The 18,552-nt window shown below is 48.7% G+C and overlaps 1 protein-coding gene across 3 annotated transcripts in view; it reads left to right on the top strand.

The window, feature by feature from the left end:
- The first annotated feature begins 523 nt into the window (after positions 1-523).
- Positions 524-18,552, top strand: part of Deaf1 (DEAF1 transcription factor) — a 40,181-nt gene continuing 22,152 nt past the window's right edge. For all 3 annotated transcript variants that reach the window (XM_045131622.1, XM_045131616.1, XM_004654169.2), the window contains exons 1-10: positions 524-812; positions 5,036-5,133; positions 6,072-6,201; positions 6,420-6,566; positions 7,361-7,500; positions 9,685-9,750; positions 11,753-11,879; positions 12,294-12,422; positions 13,589-13,717; positions 17,791-18,038. In XM_045131622.1, the coding sequence (XP_044987557.1) occupies positions 524-812; positions 5,036-5,133; positions 6,072-6,201; positions 6,420-6,566; positions 7,361-7,500; positions 9,685-9,750; positions 11,753-11,879; positions 12,294-12,422; positions 13,589-13,717; positions 17,791-18,038 (1,503 nt within the window). The remainder of the gene's footprint in view (positions 813-5,035; positions 5,134-6,071; positions 6,202-6,419; positions 6,567-7,360; positions 7,501-9,684; positions 9,751-11,752; positions 11,880-12,293; positions 12,423-13,588; positions 13,718-17,790; positions 18,039-18,552) is intronic.

Genomic DNA, 18,552 nt, shown 5'->3' with positions numbered 1-18,552 from the left:
CTCGGCTCGGAAGCATTCGGCAGACTTCGGCAAGGCTTCGGGTAAGTTCGTCTTTCGCCGCCGCCATCGGGGACTGGGCCAGACGAGGGGCACCAGAGTCGGCTTGAGAGGCTAAACTGCGTCAGCGAACGATGAGAATCTGCCCGGCGCGGCCCAGCTCTACTGGCCAGTGATTAATAGCCCGCTCAGCTTTCTAGACTGTAAGAAGGAAACGCTCGGAAGCTCTCGGGAAGCTTCGGAAACGTTCGGACTCACTCGGCTCCTCGCTTCGTGCAGCTTCGGATCCCCTCGGCTGGCTTCGACCATCGGTTCCACACTGGACGTCGGCTCGGCTCGGCTCGGCTCGGCTCGGCTCGGCGGGCGGCCTCGGCTCGGCTCGGCAGGAGGCAGGGTATCTCTTCGGTCGCTGCTCGGGCGGTGGCTTCGGACACCCTCGGCCCGGCTCGGGTCCCGCTTCGGGCTCGGCGCCTGGCGCTTCGGGCGGCCCCGGACGGCGCCTTCGGGCGGGCTCGGCGGAGTCCGGATGGAGGACTCGGACTCGGCCGCAAAGCAGCTGGGCCTGGCCGAGGCGGCGGCGGTGGCGGCCGCGGCCGCTGTAGCGGCGGCGGCCGCGGCCGCAGCTGAAGGCGAGGCGGAGGAGCCAGTGTTAAGCAGAGACGAGGACTCGGAGGAGGACGCGGATTCTGAAGCTGAGCGCGAGACGCGGCGGGTCACGGCAGTGGCGGTGATGGCGGCCGAGTCGGGGCACATGGACATGGGCGCCGAGGCCCTGCCAGGCCCCGATGAGGCTGCCGCGGCTGCAGCCTTCGCAGGCAAGTGTGCCCGCCGGCCTCGCGCCTCACCGGGTTCCCACGTACGTTCCCTGAACACATGCACCACGCAACAGGCCCGTTCCCACCTGCCCCCATGCACCTGTCCTGCGCATCTGTCGGACAGGACAGACCCACTCCCACCTGCCGTGCACACCTAACCTTGCACACCTGCCCTACATACCTGCTCTGCAGCTGTCTTGCATACTTCCTCTGCTGCTGTCCAGCATAACTGCTGTGCACCTGCATTGCACACCGGCCCTGTGTACCTGTCCAGCACCTCTGCCTTCTGTAACTTCCCTGCATCCTTTCTCTGCACCTACTCTGTATACCTACCCTGCATACTTCCCCCACTCCACAAGCCTAGCTCTGCTCTGCACACATACCTACTCCCGTGTGTGAGAGAGAGTGAGTGTGTGTTTCTTTCAACTCTTCTTGGTTCTGTGACCCTTTCAGAACCCTTTCAGAACCTTCTCAACACTTGCCTCTTGCACTGCCTGTTCTTTCGTCCTCCAATCTGGGAACTGGTGGAATAGGAGGGTCAGGTATGGATCCTATCCTGGAGCTATACCAGGTGGTTGGGCATATGTGGTTAGCAGAAGTGCCCCAAGTGCCAAAGGTCTAATGAGGAATGACCCAAGTGGGGGGAAACAGGAGAGTCCTCCCTGAGCCTGGCAGTGATGTAGAGGCCAGCTTTGCTTAATAGTGACGTGAAAGGCCCCCGTGTAGTCCTACTTTTTCCCATACAGATCTTCCCTCCCTCTGCATTCCCGAGTTCCTGTTTGTTGCACCTAGTTTCTTGACACACAGAATACCTTTATTCTTAGGTTTCTAACAAATGGAGCCCCAGGCTGAGCCTGCATCACTCTGGAGAGGTGATGCCACCCCAGACTGCCTCCCACAGTTAACCAAGGTCCCTGCCCACCCTCTAGCTTTCCTGAGGGTTGGTTCCCCTCTCAGTTGGAGCTCCCAGGGATCCCAGAGGGACTTGAGAGTTCTAGTCCTTGGAGGACTGTCATTTTGCCTTTTTTTTTTTTTTTTTTTTCCGAGGGTTTTACTGTAGCCCAGGCTGATCTGGAATTCACTATGTAGTCTCAGGGTGGCATCAAACTCCCGGTGATCCTCCTTTCTACTTCTGCCTCCCAAGCACTGGGATTAAGGGCATGCGCATACCACACCCAGCTCATTTTGCCGTTCTTGTTTCAAGGTAGGGTCTTCTTCCCCTGTGGAGCTCTACAGGCTTGGGAGTGCAGTCCTGCTGTGCAGGATAGATCAGAACTGCTCTGTGCCCTGGAATGCTGAGGACCTGTTGAATCACTTGTAGAAATGACAGAGGCTTCCTGGACCCCTAGGTGCTCCATGTTTTTTTCTTTTTTAAAAAATATTTATTTATTATTAATTTTTTTGTTTGTGTTTTTTTTTTTTTTTTCGAGATAGGGTCTCACTCTGGTCCAGGCTGACCTGGAATTAACTCTGTCATCTCAGGGTGGCCTTGAACTCATGGTGATCCTCCTACCTCTGCCTCCCTAGTGCTGGGATTAAAGGCATGTGCCACCATGCCTGGCTTATTAATTTTGCTTATAATTAACAACTTCCATGATTATAAACAATATCCCATGGCAATTTCCTCCCTCCCCCCACTTTCTCCTTTGAAACTCCTTTCTCCATCATATCCCCTCCCCTTTCAATCAGTCTCTCTTTTATTTTGATGTCATGATCTTTTCCTCCTGTTATGATGGTCTTGTGTAGGTAGTGTCAGGCACTGTGAGGTCATGGATATAGGCCATTTTGTGTCTGGAGGAGCATGTTGTAAGGAGTCCTACCCTTCCTTTGGCTCTTACATTCTTTCTACCACCTCTTCCACAATGGACCATGAACCTTGGAAGATGTGATAGAGATATTGCAGTGCTGAGCACTCCTGTCACTTCTCAGCACCATGGTGCCTTCTGAGTCATCCCAAGGTCACTGCCAACTGAAAAGAGAAAGTTTTCTAATGAAAAAGTGAGAGTAGCATTAATATATGGGTATGAACATTAAGAGGAGTGCTTACTGGGCAGTTTGATGAGCATAATACATACATTTAGCCAGATGATGCTCCATTTTTCATTCATAAACTCTGGGTTGACATTGGGATTTGGGGCCATGAAGTTTTTGTTCTTGCACATATTTTTCTGAGTTTCAAAAAAGAAAGAAAGAAATACAGGCTGGAGAGATAGATTAGTGGTTAAGGCACTTGCCTGCAAAGCCAAAGGGCCCAGATTCGATTCCCCAGGACCCATGTAAGCCAGATGCACAAGGTGTTGCATGGGTCTGGAGTTCATTTGCAGTGGCTGGAGGCCCTGGTATGTCCTTTCTCTCTCTCTCTCTGTCTCTCAAGTAAGTATTTAAGAAAAGAAACATGACATCATCTGACATATGAGAAGTTCATCTATGTTTTCTTTTTTGTTGTTGTTTTTGTTTTTTGAGGTAGGGTCTTGCTGTAGCCCAGGCTGACCAGGAATTTGTCTCAGGCTGGCCTGGAACTCACAGTGATCCTCCTACCTCAGCCTGCCGAGTGCTGGGATTAAAAGCATGTGTCACCATGCCCAGTGCATTTTTGTTTGCTTTTTTTTGTTGTTTGTTTGAATCAGGCTCTTACTCTAGCCTAGGCTGACCTGGAACTCATTCTATAGCCCAGGCCAGTCTCAAATTCACAGTGATCCTTCTACCTTAGCCTCCTGAGTCCTGGGGTTAAAGGCATGAGCCACCATGTCTAGCTTTCTATGCTACATTTTTTTTTCCTGCAGAATTTTTTAAAAATATATTTTATTTATTTATTTGAGATAGAGAGAGAGAGAGAATGGGTATGGGTTGCCAGGGCCTCCAGCCACTGCAAATAAATTCCAGATGCATGTGGCCCCTGTGTGCATCTGGCTTATGTGGGTTCTGGAGAATTAAACCAGAATCCTTTGGCTTTGCAGGCAAACACCTTAACCACTAAGCCAGCTCTCTAGCCCTCCTGCAGAATTTTTTAGTTGCCTATCAAGGTGATAGGGCATCTCTAATTTTTAACTTTTTTTTGAAAGAAAAAGAGAAACAGGCAGAGGTGGCGGCGGCGGTGAGGGGGAATGGGCCCACCAGGGCCTTTAGCCATTGCAAACAAAATCCAAATGCATGTGCCACCTTGTGCATCAGCTTTATGAGTGTACTGTGGGATCAAACTTGGGTTTGTTCTTTAGCTTTGCAGCCAAGTGCCTTAACCACTTAGCTTTCTCTCCAGCCCACATACCTAATTTTTTGTCATGAGCTCCTGAGTCAGGTAATGTCCAGGCAGCTCTGTGCTGGCTGAAAGGCAAGGTTTCATTGGCTGTGTTCAGGTGTGGGATGATCATGGATATGAGGCCAGCAGGTACAGGAGTATAGCTTGGTCAGGGCTGGGTTCATGTGGTTAGGCCGGACTCCTGTCAGCCATCTTTGGGGACTTACTGCTGCCCTTGTAACATTTTAGAATGCTGGGTACAGACAGGGCCACTTGCCTTTGCAGAGGGAGAGGGTTGTTGTCTAAGACATTGATGGCAGAGGGCATGATGCAGAGGCAGGAGGAGCTGAGTGGCACATGTGTAGCAAGTGGTAGCAGGGGTGTGGCATACTTTTATGGAATTGCTTTGTGCAGTTACTGCTGATAGACCTGTCTTGGCTGAGGAGCCAAGTTTAGGTTTCAGACGTGGGTGTAGCAGGTTGACATGCTTTTTAGGAGGAAGAGTTTCTGGGGAAGACATGGAGACTTCAGGCAGGCAGTGGGCACAAGGCCATGATCACTGATGGGATGGTGGAGAGAGCAGTAGGGAAGAGGCTAGGGTGGAGCTTGCCATGTGCTGGTTAGCAAAGAGGTGTACTGGGCCCCTGAGACTCAGCCTCCTTGTAAAGGGAGAGAGGCCAGGGGTGGGATGAGAGGGAAGGGGTATATGGTGGATGTTTTTGCTGCATATAAAAGTCCTTGGTGGGGAAGGGTAGATATCTCCTTTTCCTGGGAGAACCAGATGCTTTAGCTTGGATTAAACATATCAGCTGAGCATTTTCAGGCTAGCACCTCAACGTCTGATCCATCTCTCCAGCCCCGCTGAGCATTTTCACAGAAGGGTCAAGATATCATAGCAGCGCACATCCACCTGTGCGGAGTACTTTGCAAGCCTTTGCCTTTCATCTCTGCCTTCATTGTATGTGAAGTTTGGTTCCTTCTGTTGTAGAAGTGACCACAGTGACAGTGGCAAACGTGGGGGCCTCTGCAGACAACGTCTTCACTACATCAGTGGCGAATGCCGCATCAATATCAGGACACGTCCTGGTAAGCTGTTCTCAGGGGCATAATTCCGGGTGGCTGGTACTGTCTTCAGTCTTGAGCTTCTCTGCCCAACTGTAGGAGGGCATGCCTGGTCCTCAAGACCGCTCCTAGGGTTCAGCTATGCACAAGAATTCACAGTTCAGAAGCCTCAGAGTTGGTCCTAGCAGGCAAGATCAGATCAAAGGTTTGCCCAGCAGCCCGGCTGAAATCCTGATTTGATTTGAGGGCCTTGACCTGGCTTTGCTCTACTTCTATGGAAGGGGCTCCCAGAAAGTGATGGAATGATGGAAAGCTGAGGAGCTAGGGGGAGCCACTGGGCTATGATCAGGCTGACATCCATGCCATCTGGCCTTGCAGATTGCTCTCAGCCCAAAATTTAACTTCTACCTGCAGCCGACCTGCGCTGCTTGGTGTAAGGCTTCATAGACATATAGAGTGTCTATTTGGCCTCCTCTAGCTGACAGTTTATCAGCCCATTTCCCTACAATCACTCCTGCAGGCTATACTGTCCGTCATGCTTCAAATGGCATCTGTCCAAATTCAGAGATCTTTTGTGGTCCTGTCATGCATGCCATCCATTTCTGTGTGAGGTCTTTAGAGGGTGGGCACAGTCTCCTCAAACAAGCCCCACTCCTTGGGGCAGGTGCCTGGTGGACAGTCTCTAGAAAGGGACTGTGTTTATTGAGCACATTTACATTTCAGCTTGGAAGTCTGCAGACACTTTGTTGAGAGCCACACCGACAGGCATCACCTTTCTTCATGCTTGGTTCTGTCTTTAAGTGTCTTAGCAATGTCTCTAGGGATGGTGTGGAGCCTGGGTGAATGTCTCTGTCTGGTGATAGGTGGTGATAAGAGTCTCACTGTTAGTGCCACATCCCACTGGGTTAAGTGGTGCGCCTCTGACCGTCCTGAGCTGATCGACAGGGTGTCCTTCCTTCTAGTCTGGTAGAACAGCCCTTCAGATCGGGGACAGCCTGAACACTGAGAAAGCCACACTGATCGTCGTCCACACGGATGGGAGCATTGTGGAGACCACCGGGCTGAAGGGCCCAGCAGCACCTCTCACTCCAGGTACCAGCAGTGCCCTGTCCCCGGGCCTTTGGAACATATGTATCTTTGTGGTGAACTTGGGAACTAGGAAAGGTGAAAGCACCCAGGCAAAGAACTGCCCACAGTTAGGGGCATGGTGCTTCTAGCTGGGCTGGGCCTCTGGGAGGGACTAGGGCTGGCAGAAGTGGAGCACCCTGGAGTGCTGTAGTCATACTGCACTCTTTTCTTCCCCTTTCCAGGTCCTCAGTCCCCTCCAACCCCATTAGCACCTGGCCAGGAGAAAGGTGGCACCAAGTACAACTGGGACCCCTCAGTATATGACAGTGAGCTGCCCGTGCGCTGCCGGAACATCAGCGGCACTCTCTACAAGAGCAGGCTTGGCTCAGGTGAGGTTGCCCTGGTCCACCACTACTCTAGTTTAAAGGCTTCGTTCTTTTTTGGGTGGGGGGATGTTAAGGTAGGGTCTCACTCTGGTCCAGGCTGACCGGGACTTCACTATGTAGTCTCAGGGTGGCCTCGAACTCACAGTGATCCTTCTACCTCTGCCTCCCGAGTGCTGGGATTAAAGGCATGCGCCACCACACCCAGCATTTATTTATTTATTTAGTAAGGCTTCGTTCCTTTTTGTTACCCTCTTGGTAAACTGGGGCCAAGAAAGCCTGCTGTGTACATAAATATGTTAAGGAGATGGAGATATGAGTGACACACAGCCCTGGTGACTAGAGCTCAGGCCATGGGGGGCCCAGGGTAGAAATGGGCCTGAGGACAACTTCAGGGTCATAGTGACTATGAACTGGAGAGAGACAGGGCCCAAACACACTCTCAAACCTCGGTCCTTAGACTTCACAGGCAAGTGCCTTAACCACTAAGCCACCTCTTCAGCCCCCAGGTGTACTCTCTAAGAGGTTCAGTTGGCTTGGGTGACAAAGGATACCTGAAGTGGGCAGATGCTTAGTGGTCACCCACTGTAGCTTGAGGTGGCCATGAACAGTAGCTGGAGAAATCAAACAGGTGGATTATGTGACTTGCCTAGGCTCCCTGTTGGACCACAGGGTAGGTAAGGTCAGAGGTCCAAGCAAAGTCAAGAAGGAAAAATGGTGGAAAGACTTGGGCCTGGGGTCAGAAAGCCATAAGCTAGCATAGCCCTGGTGTCTCCAAGTGACAGCCACCTTTGTTTTAGGTGGCCGGGGGCGGTGCATCAAGCAGGGGGAGAACTGGTACAGCCCAACTGAGTTTGAAGCCATGGCAGGAAGAGCCAGCAGCAAAGACTGGAAGAGAAGCATCCGCTATGCTGGCAGACCTCTGCAGTGCCTCATCCAGGTACGCGCTCAGCACTGGCCAGCCTCTGGACAGCCCAGGCTGACCAGTGGGCGGCACACAGCCCTTAGGTCAAGGTGTCAAGAGTCTGACACCACATACTTTCTGTGTGACTATGACAAGTAACCTGCCTTCCTGATGTTCCTGGTGGGTGGTGCTGGCGTTGACTCAGAGGATTATGTAGGGGATCACATGGTATAAGTGTGGGCACAGGAGGGAGAAATGTCAGACACACACAGAAAAGTAGTGGAAGTCAGAGTGACAGCTCCTGGCTGCACACATGTGACTCTCTGACATTTGCTCCAGTTTTGTTTCGTTTTGTTTCCTTTCCTTTCGTTTTGTTTTGTTTCATTTCCTTTCTTTTGTCCCCCCAACCCCACCTCAGGGTAGGGTCTCACTCTAGCCCAGGCTTACCTGGAATGCACTATGTAGTCTCAGGCTGGCCTCAAACTCACAGAGGTCCTCCTACCTCTGCCTTCTGAATGCTGGTATTAAAGGTATATGCCACCATACCTGGCTCAGCTTTTTTTAAAAAATATTTATTTATTTGAGACAGGGAGAGAGAAAGAAGCAGATAAAATGAGAGAGAGAGAGCAAATGGTCACGCCAGGGCCTCTAGCCGCTGCAAACAAACTCCAGATGCATGTGTCACCTTGTACATCTGGTTTACTTGGGTACTGGGGAATTGAACCTGAGTCCTTTTGGCTTTGCAGGTAAGCACCTTAACTGCTAAGCCATCCCTCCAGAGCCCAACTTTTTTAAAAAATATTTTCTTTTCATTTATTAATTTGAGAGACAGAGAGAGAGAGAGAGATACAGAAATAGGCTGGGGTGGCAGGGAGAGAGAGAATGGGCACGCCAGGGCCTCCAGCCATTGCAAACGAATTCCAGATGTATGCACCCCCTTTTTCGTCTGGCTAACATGGGTCCTGGGGAGTCAAACCTAGGCCCTTTGGCTTTGCAGGCAAGTGCCTTAACTGCTAAGCCATCTCTCTAGCCCCAGCTCAACTTTTTGTTTTTGGTTTTTTGTTTTGTTTTTCGAGGTAGGGTCTCACTCTAGCCCAGGCTGACTTGGAATTCACTATATAGTCTCAGGGTGGCCTCCAACTCACTGTGATCATCCCACCTCTGCCTCCCGAGTGCTGGGATTAAAGGCGTGTGCCAGCACACCCGGCTTTTTTTGGGGTGGGGGTTGAGGGAGGGCCCAGACTGACCTGGAATTCACTGTGTATGCTAATATTCTTACCTCTACCTCCCAGGTGCTGGGATTAAAGGCGTGCTCCACCATGCCTGGCTCTTTTTTTTTTTTTTAATTCACATTTATTTATTTGAGAGAGAGAGAGAGAAAAGAGGCAGGTAGAAACAGAATGGGTGCCCCAGGGCATCCATCCACTGCAAGTGAGTTCCAGATGCATGCAACACCTTGTGCATTGGGCTTATATGGGCCCTAGGAAATTGAGCCTGCGTCCTTAGGCTTTTCAGGCAAACACCTTAACTGCTAAGCCATCTCTCCAGCCTCTGGCTCTTTTTTTTAATGTAGTTTTAAAACTTTTATTATAAGAAAGAGGCAAATAGAGAAAGAGAATGGGCGTGCCAGGGCCTCCAGCTGCTGTAAATGAACTCCAGATGCATGCATCACCTGTGTATCTGGTTTACATGGGTCCTGGGGAATTGAACTGGGTCCGCTGGCTTTGTAGGCAAGTGCCTTTACCACTAAACCATCTCTCCAGCTGCTGGCTCAGTTTTCTTATAAGAGAGACAACTCCTGATCTTTGCTCCAGGTCAGCTCCTGGGTGTGGCTGGTACAATAACCTATGGACTCTTTTGTTCCTATGAAAGAGTGGAGCCCCTCACCATTAGGGTATCATGAAGACAAAAACTATCTTTTTTTGTTTTCTTTTGTGTTGTTTTGTTTTGTTTTTTGAGGTAGGGCCTCACTCTAGCCCAGGCTGACCTGGAATTCACTATGTAGTCTCAGGGTGGCCGCCAGCTCACAGTGATCCTCCTACCTCTGCCTCCCAAGTGCTGGGATTAAAGGCATGCACCACCACACCCGGCCACAGAAAGTATTTCTGCTCAGATTTTTGTCTTTATGGGTGTAGATATGCTGTGAAGCTAATTGAGATCTGGTACTGAATGGCTATGAGGTGGGCTCTCTAATGTTTTGGGGCCCCTTACATATTTCAGGATGGGATTTTGAACCCTCATGCTGCCTCATGCACCTGTGCTGCCTGCTGTGATGACATGACCCTGGTAAGTCAGTGGATGCCCAGAGATATGCACGGGCAACCTGAGCCTTGCTCCCCCCCACTCACCCTCTGCCTGGGGAAGTTCTGTCCTTCTTTCAAGCCTTTTTATTTTGGTGTGTGTGTGTGTGTGTGTGTGTGTGTGTGTGTAGATGTGTGTACTCTGTGCACATATGAGTAAGATCTTGGGTGTCTTTATCACTTTCCTTCTTTCTGCTTTATTTCCTGGAGCGTTTCTCCCTGACCCTGTTTTTTTTTTTTTTTGTTTGTTTTGTTTTGTTTTGTTTTTCGAGGTAGGGTCTCACTCTAGCCCAGGCTGACCTAGAATTCACTATGTCGTCTTAGGGTGGCCTCAAACTCACGGCAATCCTCCTACCTTTGCCTCCCAAGTACTAGGATTAAAGGCGTGTGCCACCATGCCTGACTTTTAAAAAATATTTTATTTAGTTATTTGAGAGAGAGAGGGGGGCAGACACAGTGAGAATGGGTATACCAGGCCCTCTAGCCACCGTAAATGAACTCCAGATGCATGTACCACAATGTTTATCTGTCTTAGGTGAGTTTTGGGAATCTGAACTGGGGTCCTTAGGCTTTGCCGGCAAGTACCCTAACTGCTAAGCTATCTCTCCATCTCTGTTTTGATTTTTCCCCAAAGTAGGGTCTTGCCCTATCCAGACTGACCTGGAATTCATTATGTAGTCTCAGACTGGCCTTGAACTCACAGTAATCCTCCTACCTCATCCTCTGGAGTATTTGGATTAAAGGCATGTGTCACTACACCCAACAGGTTTTGAAAGCTACAGAGTAACATTTAGCAAAACCAATGACAAGGATCTTGTTTCTTTCTGAAGCAGTTAAGAATTTACAACAGGGCTGCAGAGATGGTTTAGCATATAAGGCACTTGCCTATGAAGCCAAAGGACCCAGGCTTGATTTCCCACAAGGTGGCTCATGCATCTGAAGTTCATTTGCAGTGGCTGGAAACCCTGGCATGCCCATTCTTTCCCTCTCTCTCTCTTTCTTTTTTTCTCTGCCTCTTTCTCTCTCATATAAGTAAATAAAAATAAAAATACTGTAAAATAAAATAATCTAGGATGAACTAGGGGTTGGGGATATAGTTCAATGGTGATTTATGTTATAGGTGCTTGCTTTTGCAAAGTAGGCTGACCCGGGTTCACTTTCCCAGTACCCACATAAATCTAGATACACAAAAGGGATGCATACTTCTAGAGTTCATTTGCAGCAGGAAGAGCCACCCCCACATCTCCCTCTCTCAAATAAACACATGAGTTAAATAAATACTGGGTGTTTGCTTGTAAAGCCTTCTGGCTGGTTCAGTTCCCCAGTACTGACATAAAGCCAGATGCACAAAGTGGTACATGGGTCTGGAGTTCATTTGCACCTGCAGGAGGCCCTGGCAAGCTCATCCCTGCCTGGGGTCCCTTCTCTGTGTTCCTGCTGTTTTGTCTGTTTTGGTCTATTCTTTAGCTCAGTGCCCCAGAGCATGCACATGTGCCTGGTGTATGTGTGTGTGTATTTCTGTGTTGGTGGTACTGGGGGTTGTACCTAGACCCTCAAACATGCTAGACTAGTTCTTACTGACAGAGTTTCACATTGTGGCACAGGTTGGCCATGAACATGTGGCAATCATCCTGCTTCAGTCTCCCAGGTGCTGGGATTATAGGCGTGTGCCACCACAGCAAGCTTTTTGTGGCTCTCCTCACTACAGAACCAGTCTCATTTCAGCCTGTGGCTTTTCTTGTTCCCTTTCACTTGGCCCCACTACCTTTCTTGTAGACACTCCTAAGGTTGCAGGTGTTGATGTGTCATCTCTTAGCAGCAGTGCTGTCCCTCCACTCACTCCTTTTGAAATGTCTTCCCTGCCCTTTGAGGGCTCCCATGGGCTTCTGCTCCCCGCATTGCTCACACACGTGTTTGATAAGGACTGGGAAGCAAACACTCCTCATCCCTCAAGCATCGTCCTTGGTCAACTTTGCCTTCTCCCCCAGAGTGGCCCTGTCAGGCTCTTCGTCCCCTACAAGAGGCGCAAGAAGGAGAATGAGCTGCCTACAACTCCGGTTAAGAAAGACTCCCCCAAAAACATCACGCTGCTTCCTGCCACGGCAGCTACCACCTGTGAGTAGTCCCCACACACAGCTCAGCAGTGCTGCAGGGCATGGAGTCTTTGCTCTGCCTTTGCCCACCTGAGGAAGTCTCATTCCTAAAGCATCTGACATTGAAAGTCCTTTTCTTTAATTCGAACCACAAAGCATTTTAAACATTATTTAAAATTTTATATCTTCCTGGGGTGAACAGTTGATGCCCCATAGTCACTCTGCATTTGGGGCGGGAGAGGCCTGTGTCCCGCCCTGTCTGGCTCTCTCCCTCAGTTACCCAAAATCACTGGCTTCCTAGTATCATACCGTGTGTGGGGTATGTCATTGAGTCCACTTTAACCTGGCTCCTGAGATTTTTCCTCATAAGAAGTAGTGCATGCTTAGGACCCAGAACTTGACCTAGCCATGCATAAATGCTTTTCTGCCTTTCCAGTCACTGTGACGCCCTCAGGACAGATCACTACCTCTGGGGCACTGACTTTTGACCGGGCGTCCACTGTAGAGGCCACTGCTGTCATATCTGAGAGCCCAGCCCAGGGTGACGTCTTTGCAGGAGCCACAGGTGAGTTGTCTCAACAACTGCCTAACATATCCCCAACCCCTGCAGCGAGTCTCTGCAGGCAAGTTGGGTCTGATCTGCTGCCTGGCACCTCAGGCAGGGCCTTGAACAGAGTCAAATCTTGGTGGGAGCCATGTAGGTATCTGTCAGGTAGGGATGCTCTTGGCCAAGTGGGCGTTACAAGAATTGACTGCTGATTGGGTCAGAGAGGTGGCTTAGCGGTTAAGGCACTTGCCTGCAAAGCCTAAGGATATGTTCAACTCTCCAGATCCCACATAAGCCAGATGCACACAAGATGACACAAGTGTGCAAGGTTGCACATGTGCACAAGATGGTACATGCGTCTGGAGTTTGATTGTATGGCTGGAAGCTCTGATGCACCAATTCTGTCCCTTTCTCTCATAAAAATAAAAAGAAGTTTTTTTAAAAGTGGCACGTCTTTAATCCCAGCACTTGGGATGCAGAGGTAGGTGGATCACCATGAGTTCAAGGTCACCCTGAGACTACATAGTTATTCCAGGTCAGCCTAGGCTGGAGTGAAACCCTACTTCGAAAAACTAAAATAAATAAATAAAAATAAAGTAAGTTTAAAAAAGGAAAAGATTTGATTGTTGGTAATAGACACATAGGACCAACAGAGCTAACAGTGATATCTAGTGTTTGCTGACTCTGTTTCAGACTGGGGCTGGCCAATAGGAACAGAACTGCAGTTATGTGTAGTTATAAATATTCTTCTTTTCCTCTTTGGTTTTTCAACAAAGTGTCTTACTCTAGCCCAAGCCGACCTGCCATTCACTCTGTAGTCCCAGGCTGGCCTGGAACTCATGGAGATCCTCCTAACCTCTGCCTACTAAGTGCTGGGATTAAAAGCATGGGCCACATGCATGGTCTTGTTGTAAATATATTTTTATTTTTTTATTGTTGTAAATATTCTAAGAGCCATTTTAGTAAAGTACGTGAAACAAGCAAAATTAACTTTTGTAATACATATTATTTCAACAGCTCTGTCCAAGTCCTGCCATGTCATCAATTCAGTCTGCACAGTTGGAGTGCTTGATGCTCACTTGTAGCCAGTAGCTGCAGGTTGAGAATGTGGCTGTAGAGCTTGAAGTTGTGTCTGCTATACCCATAGCCAGGTGCTAAGGCCATCTGTCTTTTCTCATCCGTAGTACAAGAGGCCAGTGTGCAGCCCCCCTGCAGAGTCGGCCACCCTGAACCGCACTACCCCGGCTATCAGGACAGCTGTCAGATTGCCCCGTTCCCAGAAGCTGCGTTGCCCACATCGCATCCCAAAATAGGTGAGTTTAAAGAACTCATGTACATGTAGGCCATGGCCCTCAGAATTGTACTGTGTTTGATTTTCTTCTTTGTTGTGCTGGGGATTGAACCCAGGGTCTTAGGCAATTACACTACCATGGAGCCACACCCCAGCCCCAGAATTGCTTATAAGTGATATAGGGTTTGCACTGGTATGTTTGTTTTTCTTTTCTTGAAGCATGAGGTTAGAGCTGGTGAGGTCTAGCCCACTCCCCTGTGTTTGTAAATAAAGTTTTATTGAAAACAACCATGCTGTTCACTTATGTGTAAGGCTGCTTCTGTTCATTGTCAGTTTGTTCCCATATAGACTGAAATGCCAATGAGTTCTAAAATTGGTATTGCCAGGCCCTCTGGGAGGATTGTACATACATTATATTCCCTGCCAAGATGTATATCCTGCGCCTGGCCCAGGCTGTGTCTGATGTGAGAAACTGTGCTGATGTGAGGCCTGATAGCTCAGAGCAGAGATGATCCTCTCTCTGTTGACACATTTTTAAAAAGTATTTTATTTATTTGCAAGAAGTCAGGGTGGAGAATGAATGTGCCAGGGCTTCTTGCCACTGCAAATGAGTTCCAGATGCATGTACCACTTTGTGCATCTGGCCTTATATGGGTCCTGGGGAGTAGTAGCACCTGGGCCTTCAGGCTTTGCAAGCAAGTGCCTTTGACAGCTGAGCTGTTTCTGCAGTCCTATATGGGCACTTTGACTGTTGAGTTTTCATTTAACTACATGTTTTGGGAAATTTTCTGCATCTTTTTCTATTGTCACTCATTTATTTATCTTGGTTTTTCAAGGTAGGATTTTACTTTAGCCCAGGCTGACCTGGAATTCACTGTGTAGTCTCAGGCTGGCCTCAAACTCATGGTGATCCTCCTACCTCTGCCTCCCAAGTGCTGGGATTAAAGACATGTGCCACCATGCCCAGCTATGTATCATTTTAATTAATTTATTTATTTATTTATTTTGGGTTTTGTTTGTTTGTTTTGTTTGTTTTGATTTTGTTTTTCAAGGTAGGGTCTCACTGTAGTCGAGGCTGACCTGGAATTTATCATGTAGTCTTAAGGTGGCCTTGAACTCATGGTGATCCTCCTACCTTTCCCTCCTGAATACTGGAATTAAGGCATGCACTACCACGCCCAGCTTCTTCTGTATCATTTTTTAGAAAATTTTTTTGTTCATTTTATTTATTTATTTATTTGAGAGGGACAAACACAGAGAGAAAGGCAGATACAGAGAGAGAGGGCATGCTAGGGCCTCCAGCCACTGTAAACGAACTCCAGATGCGTGCACCCCTTTGTGCATCTGTCTAACATGGGTCCTGGGGAATCAAGCCTTGAACCGGGGTCCTTAGGCTTCACAGGCAAATGCTTAACCGCTAAGCCATCTCTCCAGCCCTCTCTGTATAATTTTTAAAGATGCATATGATTATAACTTATTGACAGAACCATCTCTTGATGATGGACATTTGTGTGTGGGTTTTTTTTTTTTTTTTTTTTTTTTTTGAGCATCCAAAACCTTGCCTATAAGCTTAAAACAACAACAACAACAAAAAAAAAAACCCACCTCTTCCTCATTCCTGCTTACCCAATTAAGCTCTCTCATGCTTGGGGTTTGCTCAGATTCCTTATTCTTCCAGCCCCACCTTCAGCCCGCTTTCCGTGTGTCCTGCCCTGGGTGGGCCGCCCCAGGTCGGTTGTGTTTTGCACTGCTCATCTCTGCACTTGGTTGACAGAAGACCACATGGTGTTTTTTTACCATTCATATTGACAGGATTTTGGGAATGATCTTAAATATACAAAAAAAGTTTCAAATAAGTACAAGGAGCTTTTCAACTGTTCAAGAGTACATTGCAGCCAGGCATGGTGGCACACACCTTTAATCCCAGCACTTGGGAGGCAGAGGTAGGAGGATTGCCAAGAATTCGAGGTCACCCTGAGACTACATAGTGAACTCCAGGTCAGCCTGGGCCAGAGTGAGACCCTACCTCAAAAAAAAAAAAAAAAGAAAAAGTACATTGCTGTCATCACCTAGCATGTTTTAGGGTATTTTCCCTACAAAACAAGGATGGTATGAAACTCAGGAATTAAGTAAGAACCAATTCTAGTTACCCATGAGCCAGTAACTGGCAGTCCCCAGTGGCAGGGTAAAGCAGAGCTTTTGTCCTAAGTTTCATCCCCTTCACCTTTGTCCTTCCCGTGCCCCTTGGTAGAGGTTACAAAGAACAGTCATGTGGAACGTCTTTCACTTAGGAGCTAGTTGTGACATTGACTTCTAAGGTTCAGGCTAGATATTTCTCAGTGATGGCACAGACCTGGGATAGGGAATGCTCAAATGCTGTGACTCCTGATTCCTGCTTAAGTTCCACTGAAAGGGCCAGAGGCAGACACACCCCAACAACCATATGTACCCCACATGCTCAGAATGAGCTATTAATGGTAGCCTCCAGCATTATGTGCTGTTGGATGTCCCTGCTGAAGGTGATCCTGGGTGAGGATGGTAAAATCTTTCTCACTGAAGGTCCCCGAGGCCACAAAGGACTATAATGCCTCAGCACTATCCACCAGCGTGGGCCTGCGGCTTTCTGTTTCAGTCAATGGGTTGTAACTGCTGCTATCATAATTCCTGGCCTGTGTTGACCTGCCTCTCGATGCAGGAACTTCCTTACTTTCTGCCTGAACAAGATAACTAACGTTAGGGGCTGGAGAGATGGCTTAGCAGTTAAGGCATTTGCCTGCAAAGCCAAAGGATCCCAGTTCGGTTCCCCAGAACCCACGTAAGCCAGCTGCACAAGGGGGTGCATGCGTCTGGAATTTGTTTGCAGTGGTTGGAAACCCTGGTGCACCCATATTCTCTCTCTCTCTCTCCAATAAATAAATAAAATATGTAAAAGAAAACTAAGGTTATTTGCATTTTCCCTAACCTTTCAGTAACAAATATTATGTCCTGCTCAGGTCACTGTGGGCCAGAACTATTATTGCTTGCTCCTGTGATAACTGTCTTGTCTAGCTCAGGGCCAGGGACTTTACCATGGGAACTGGAAAAGGCCCGTGTGCAGTAGTTTTCTAAGAAACCACTTCTCTTCATCTTAGGGCTGGAGGTTAGAATTAATAGCTCACCCTTGCCAGGCATGGTGGTGTACGTCTTTAATCCCAGCACTCGGGAGGCAGAGGTAGGATTGCCATGAGTTTGAGGTCACCCTGAGACTACATAGTGAATTCCAGATCAGCCTGGGCTAGTGTGATACCTCAAAACAAAACAAAACAAAAGCTCACCATGGACATGTGGGGTACTCATAGTTATTGGGATGTGTCTGCTCTGGCTCTCTCAATGGATTTTAGGCAGGAACCAGTATGCACTTGTGCCCACGACTCTATTCTAGATGTCTCAGCAGGAGGAGTTGGCAGAGTGTTGTCAGTCTAAAGCTATGGCATATTCTTTTTGTTGTTGTTGTTGTTTTTTCGAGGTAGGGTTTCACTCTGGTCCAGGCTGACCTGGAATTAACTCTATAGTCTCAGGGTGGCCTTGAACTCACAGTGATCCTCCTACCTCTGCCTCCCGAGTTATAGCGTATTCTTGTCCCCTCTATTTTAGTGGCTTTCTCCTCCAGCTGTGAAATTCCCAACTCCCATTGTCCTCAGTAACCCCTATGTTGACTGCAGACCCTGGAAAGGCTTTCCTGGCGAATCTTGGTTCTGTCTGTGGCCCTGGCTGAGTCTCCTGGCTTCCTGACCCCATCGTGCTTGTCCTGTGGCCGATTCCCTCCAAGTTTCAGGGCCACTCTTGCCCTCCCCCCCCCATGGGCATTTTGCTTGCAGTTATGTCTCTGTTCCATAAGCTTCAGTTCTCAGCCTCATGTTGGATGTGACCAGGTCTTAGGAGAGGCTTTCAGGTGATAGCATTAGAGATGTGCAGTGTGGAGCTGGGGTACAGAGCGAAAGGACCTTTCCATCTCTGAGGGTGGGTCCTTCACTATCCATCCATCCTTACACATGAGGCTTTGGTGAAGCTGGAAAGCGACTAACCTCTTGTTTATCCCACATTCCACCATTCTAGTCCTGACATCCCTGCCCGCCCTGGCGGTGCCACCCTCCACCCCCACCAAAGCTGTCTCCCCGTCAGTGGTCAATGGGCTGGAGATGTCGGATCAGCGGAGCTGGCTGTACCTGGAAGAGATGGTCAATTCCTTGCTCAACACAGCCCAGCAGCTGAAGACATTGTTCGAACAGGCCAAACAGGCCAGCTCCTGCCGGGACGCTGCCGTGACCCAGGCCAGAATGCAGGCTGATGCAGAGCGGAAAGAGGTAACATGAGTAGAGACCTGTGGTTGTATCAACCACCCTCGCACAGTCCTGGGCCAGAGTGTGATGTAATGTACTGGCCTGCTACCCCATTGTCTCCAAGAGGGAAGCCATGGAGACGTGGTACAGCTGAGGCTGTCACTGCAAAAGAGGATGGTAGATACTGATAAAACAAATGTCTGTTTTTATAAGATTGGCTTGTTTCACAAAGGAAGACTTTTTTTTTTTTTGTTTTGTTTTTGTTTTCAAGGTAGGGTCTTGCCCTAGTCCAGGCTGACCTGGAATTTACTGTGAAGTTTCAGGCTGGCCTCAAACTCATGGTGATCTGAGTACCTCTGCCTCCTGAGTGCTGGGACTAAAGGTGCGCCACCATGCCCAGCTAAGAGGGAAGACATTTTTTAAAATTATTTTTAGGGCTGAAGAGATAGCTTAGCAGTTAAGGCACATGCCTACGAAGCCTAAGGACCCATGTTCAACTATCCAGATCCCATGAAAGTCAGATGTACAAAGGTAAGGC

The sequence above is a fragment of the Jaculus jaculus genome, chromosome 1, assembly GCF_020740685.1.
Source record: "Jaculus jaculus isolate mJacJac1 chromosome 1, mJacJac1.mat.Y.cur, whole genome shotgun sequence".
Classification (NCBI taxonomy): Eukaryota; Metazoa; Chordata; class Mammalia; order Rodentia; family Dipodidae; genus Jaculus; species Jaculus jaculus.
Note: the sequence above shows the minus strand (reverse complement) of the source record. Positions and strands in the feature narration are given on the sequence as shown.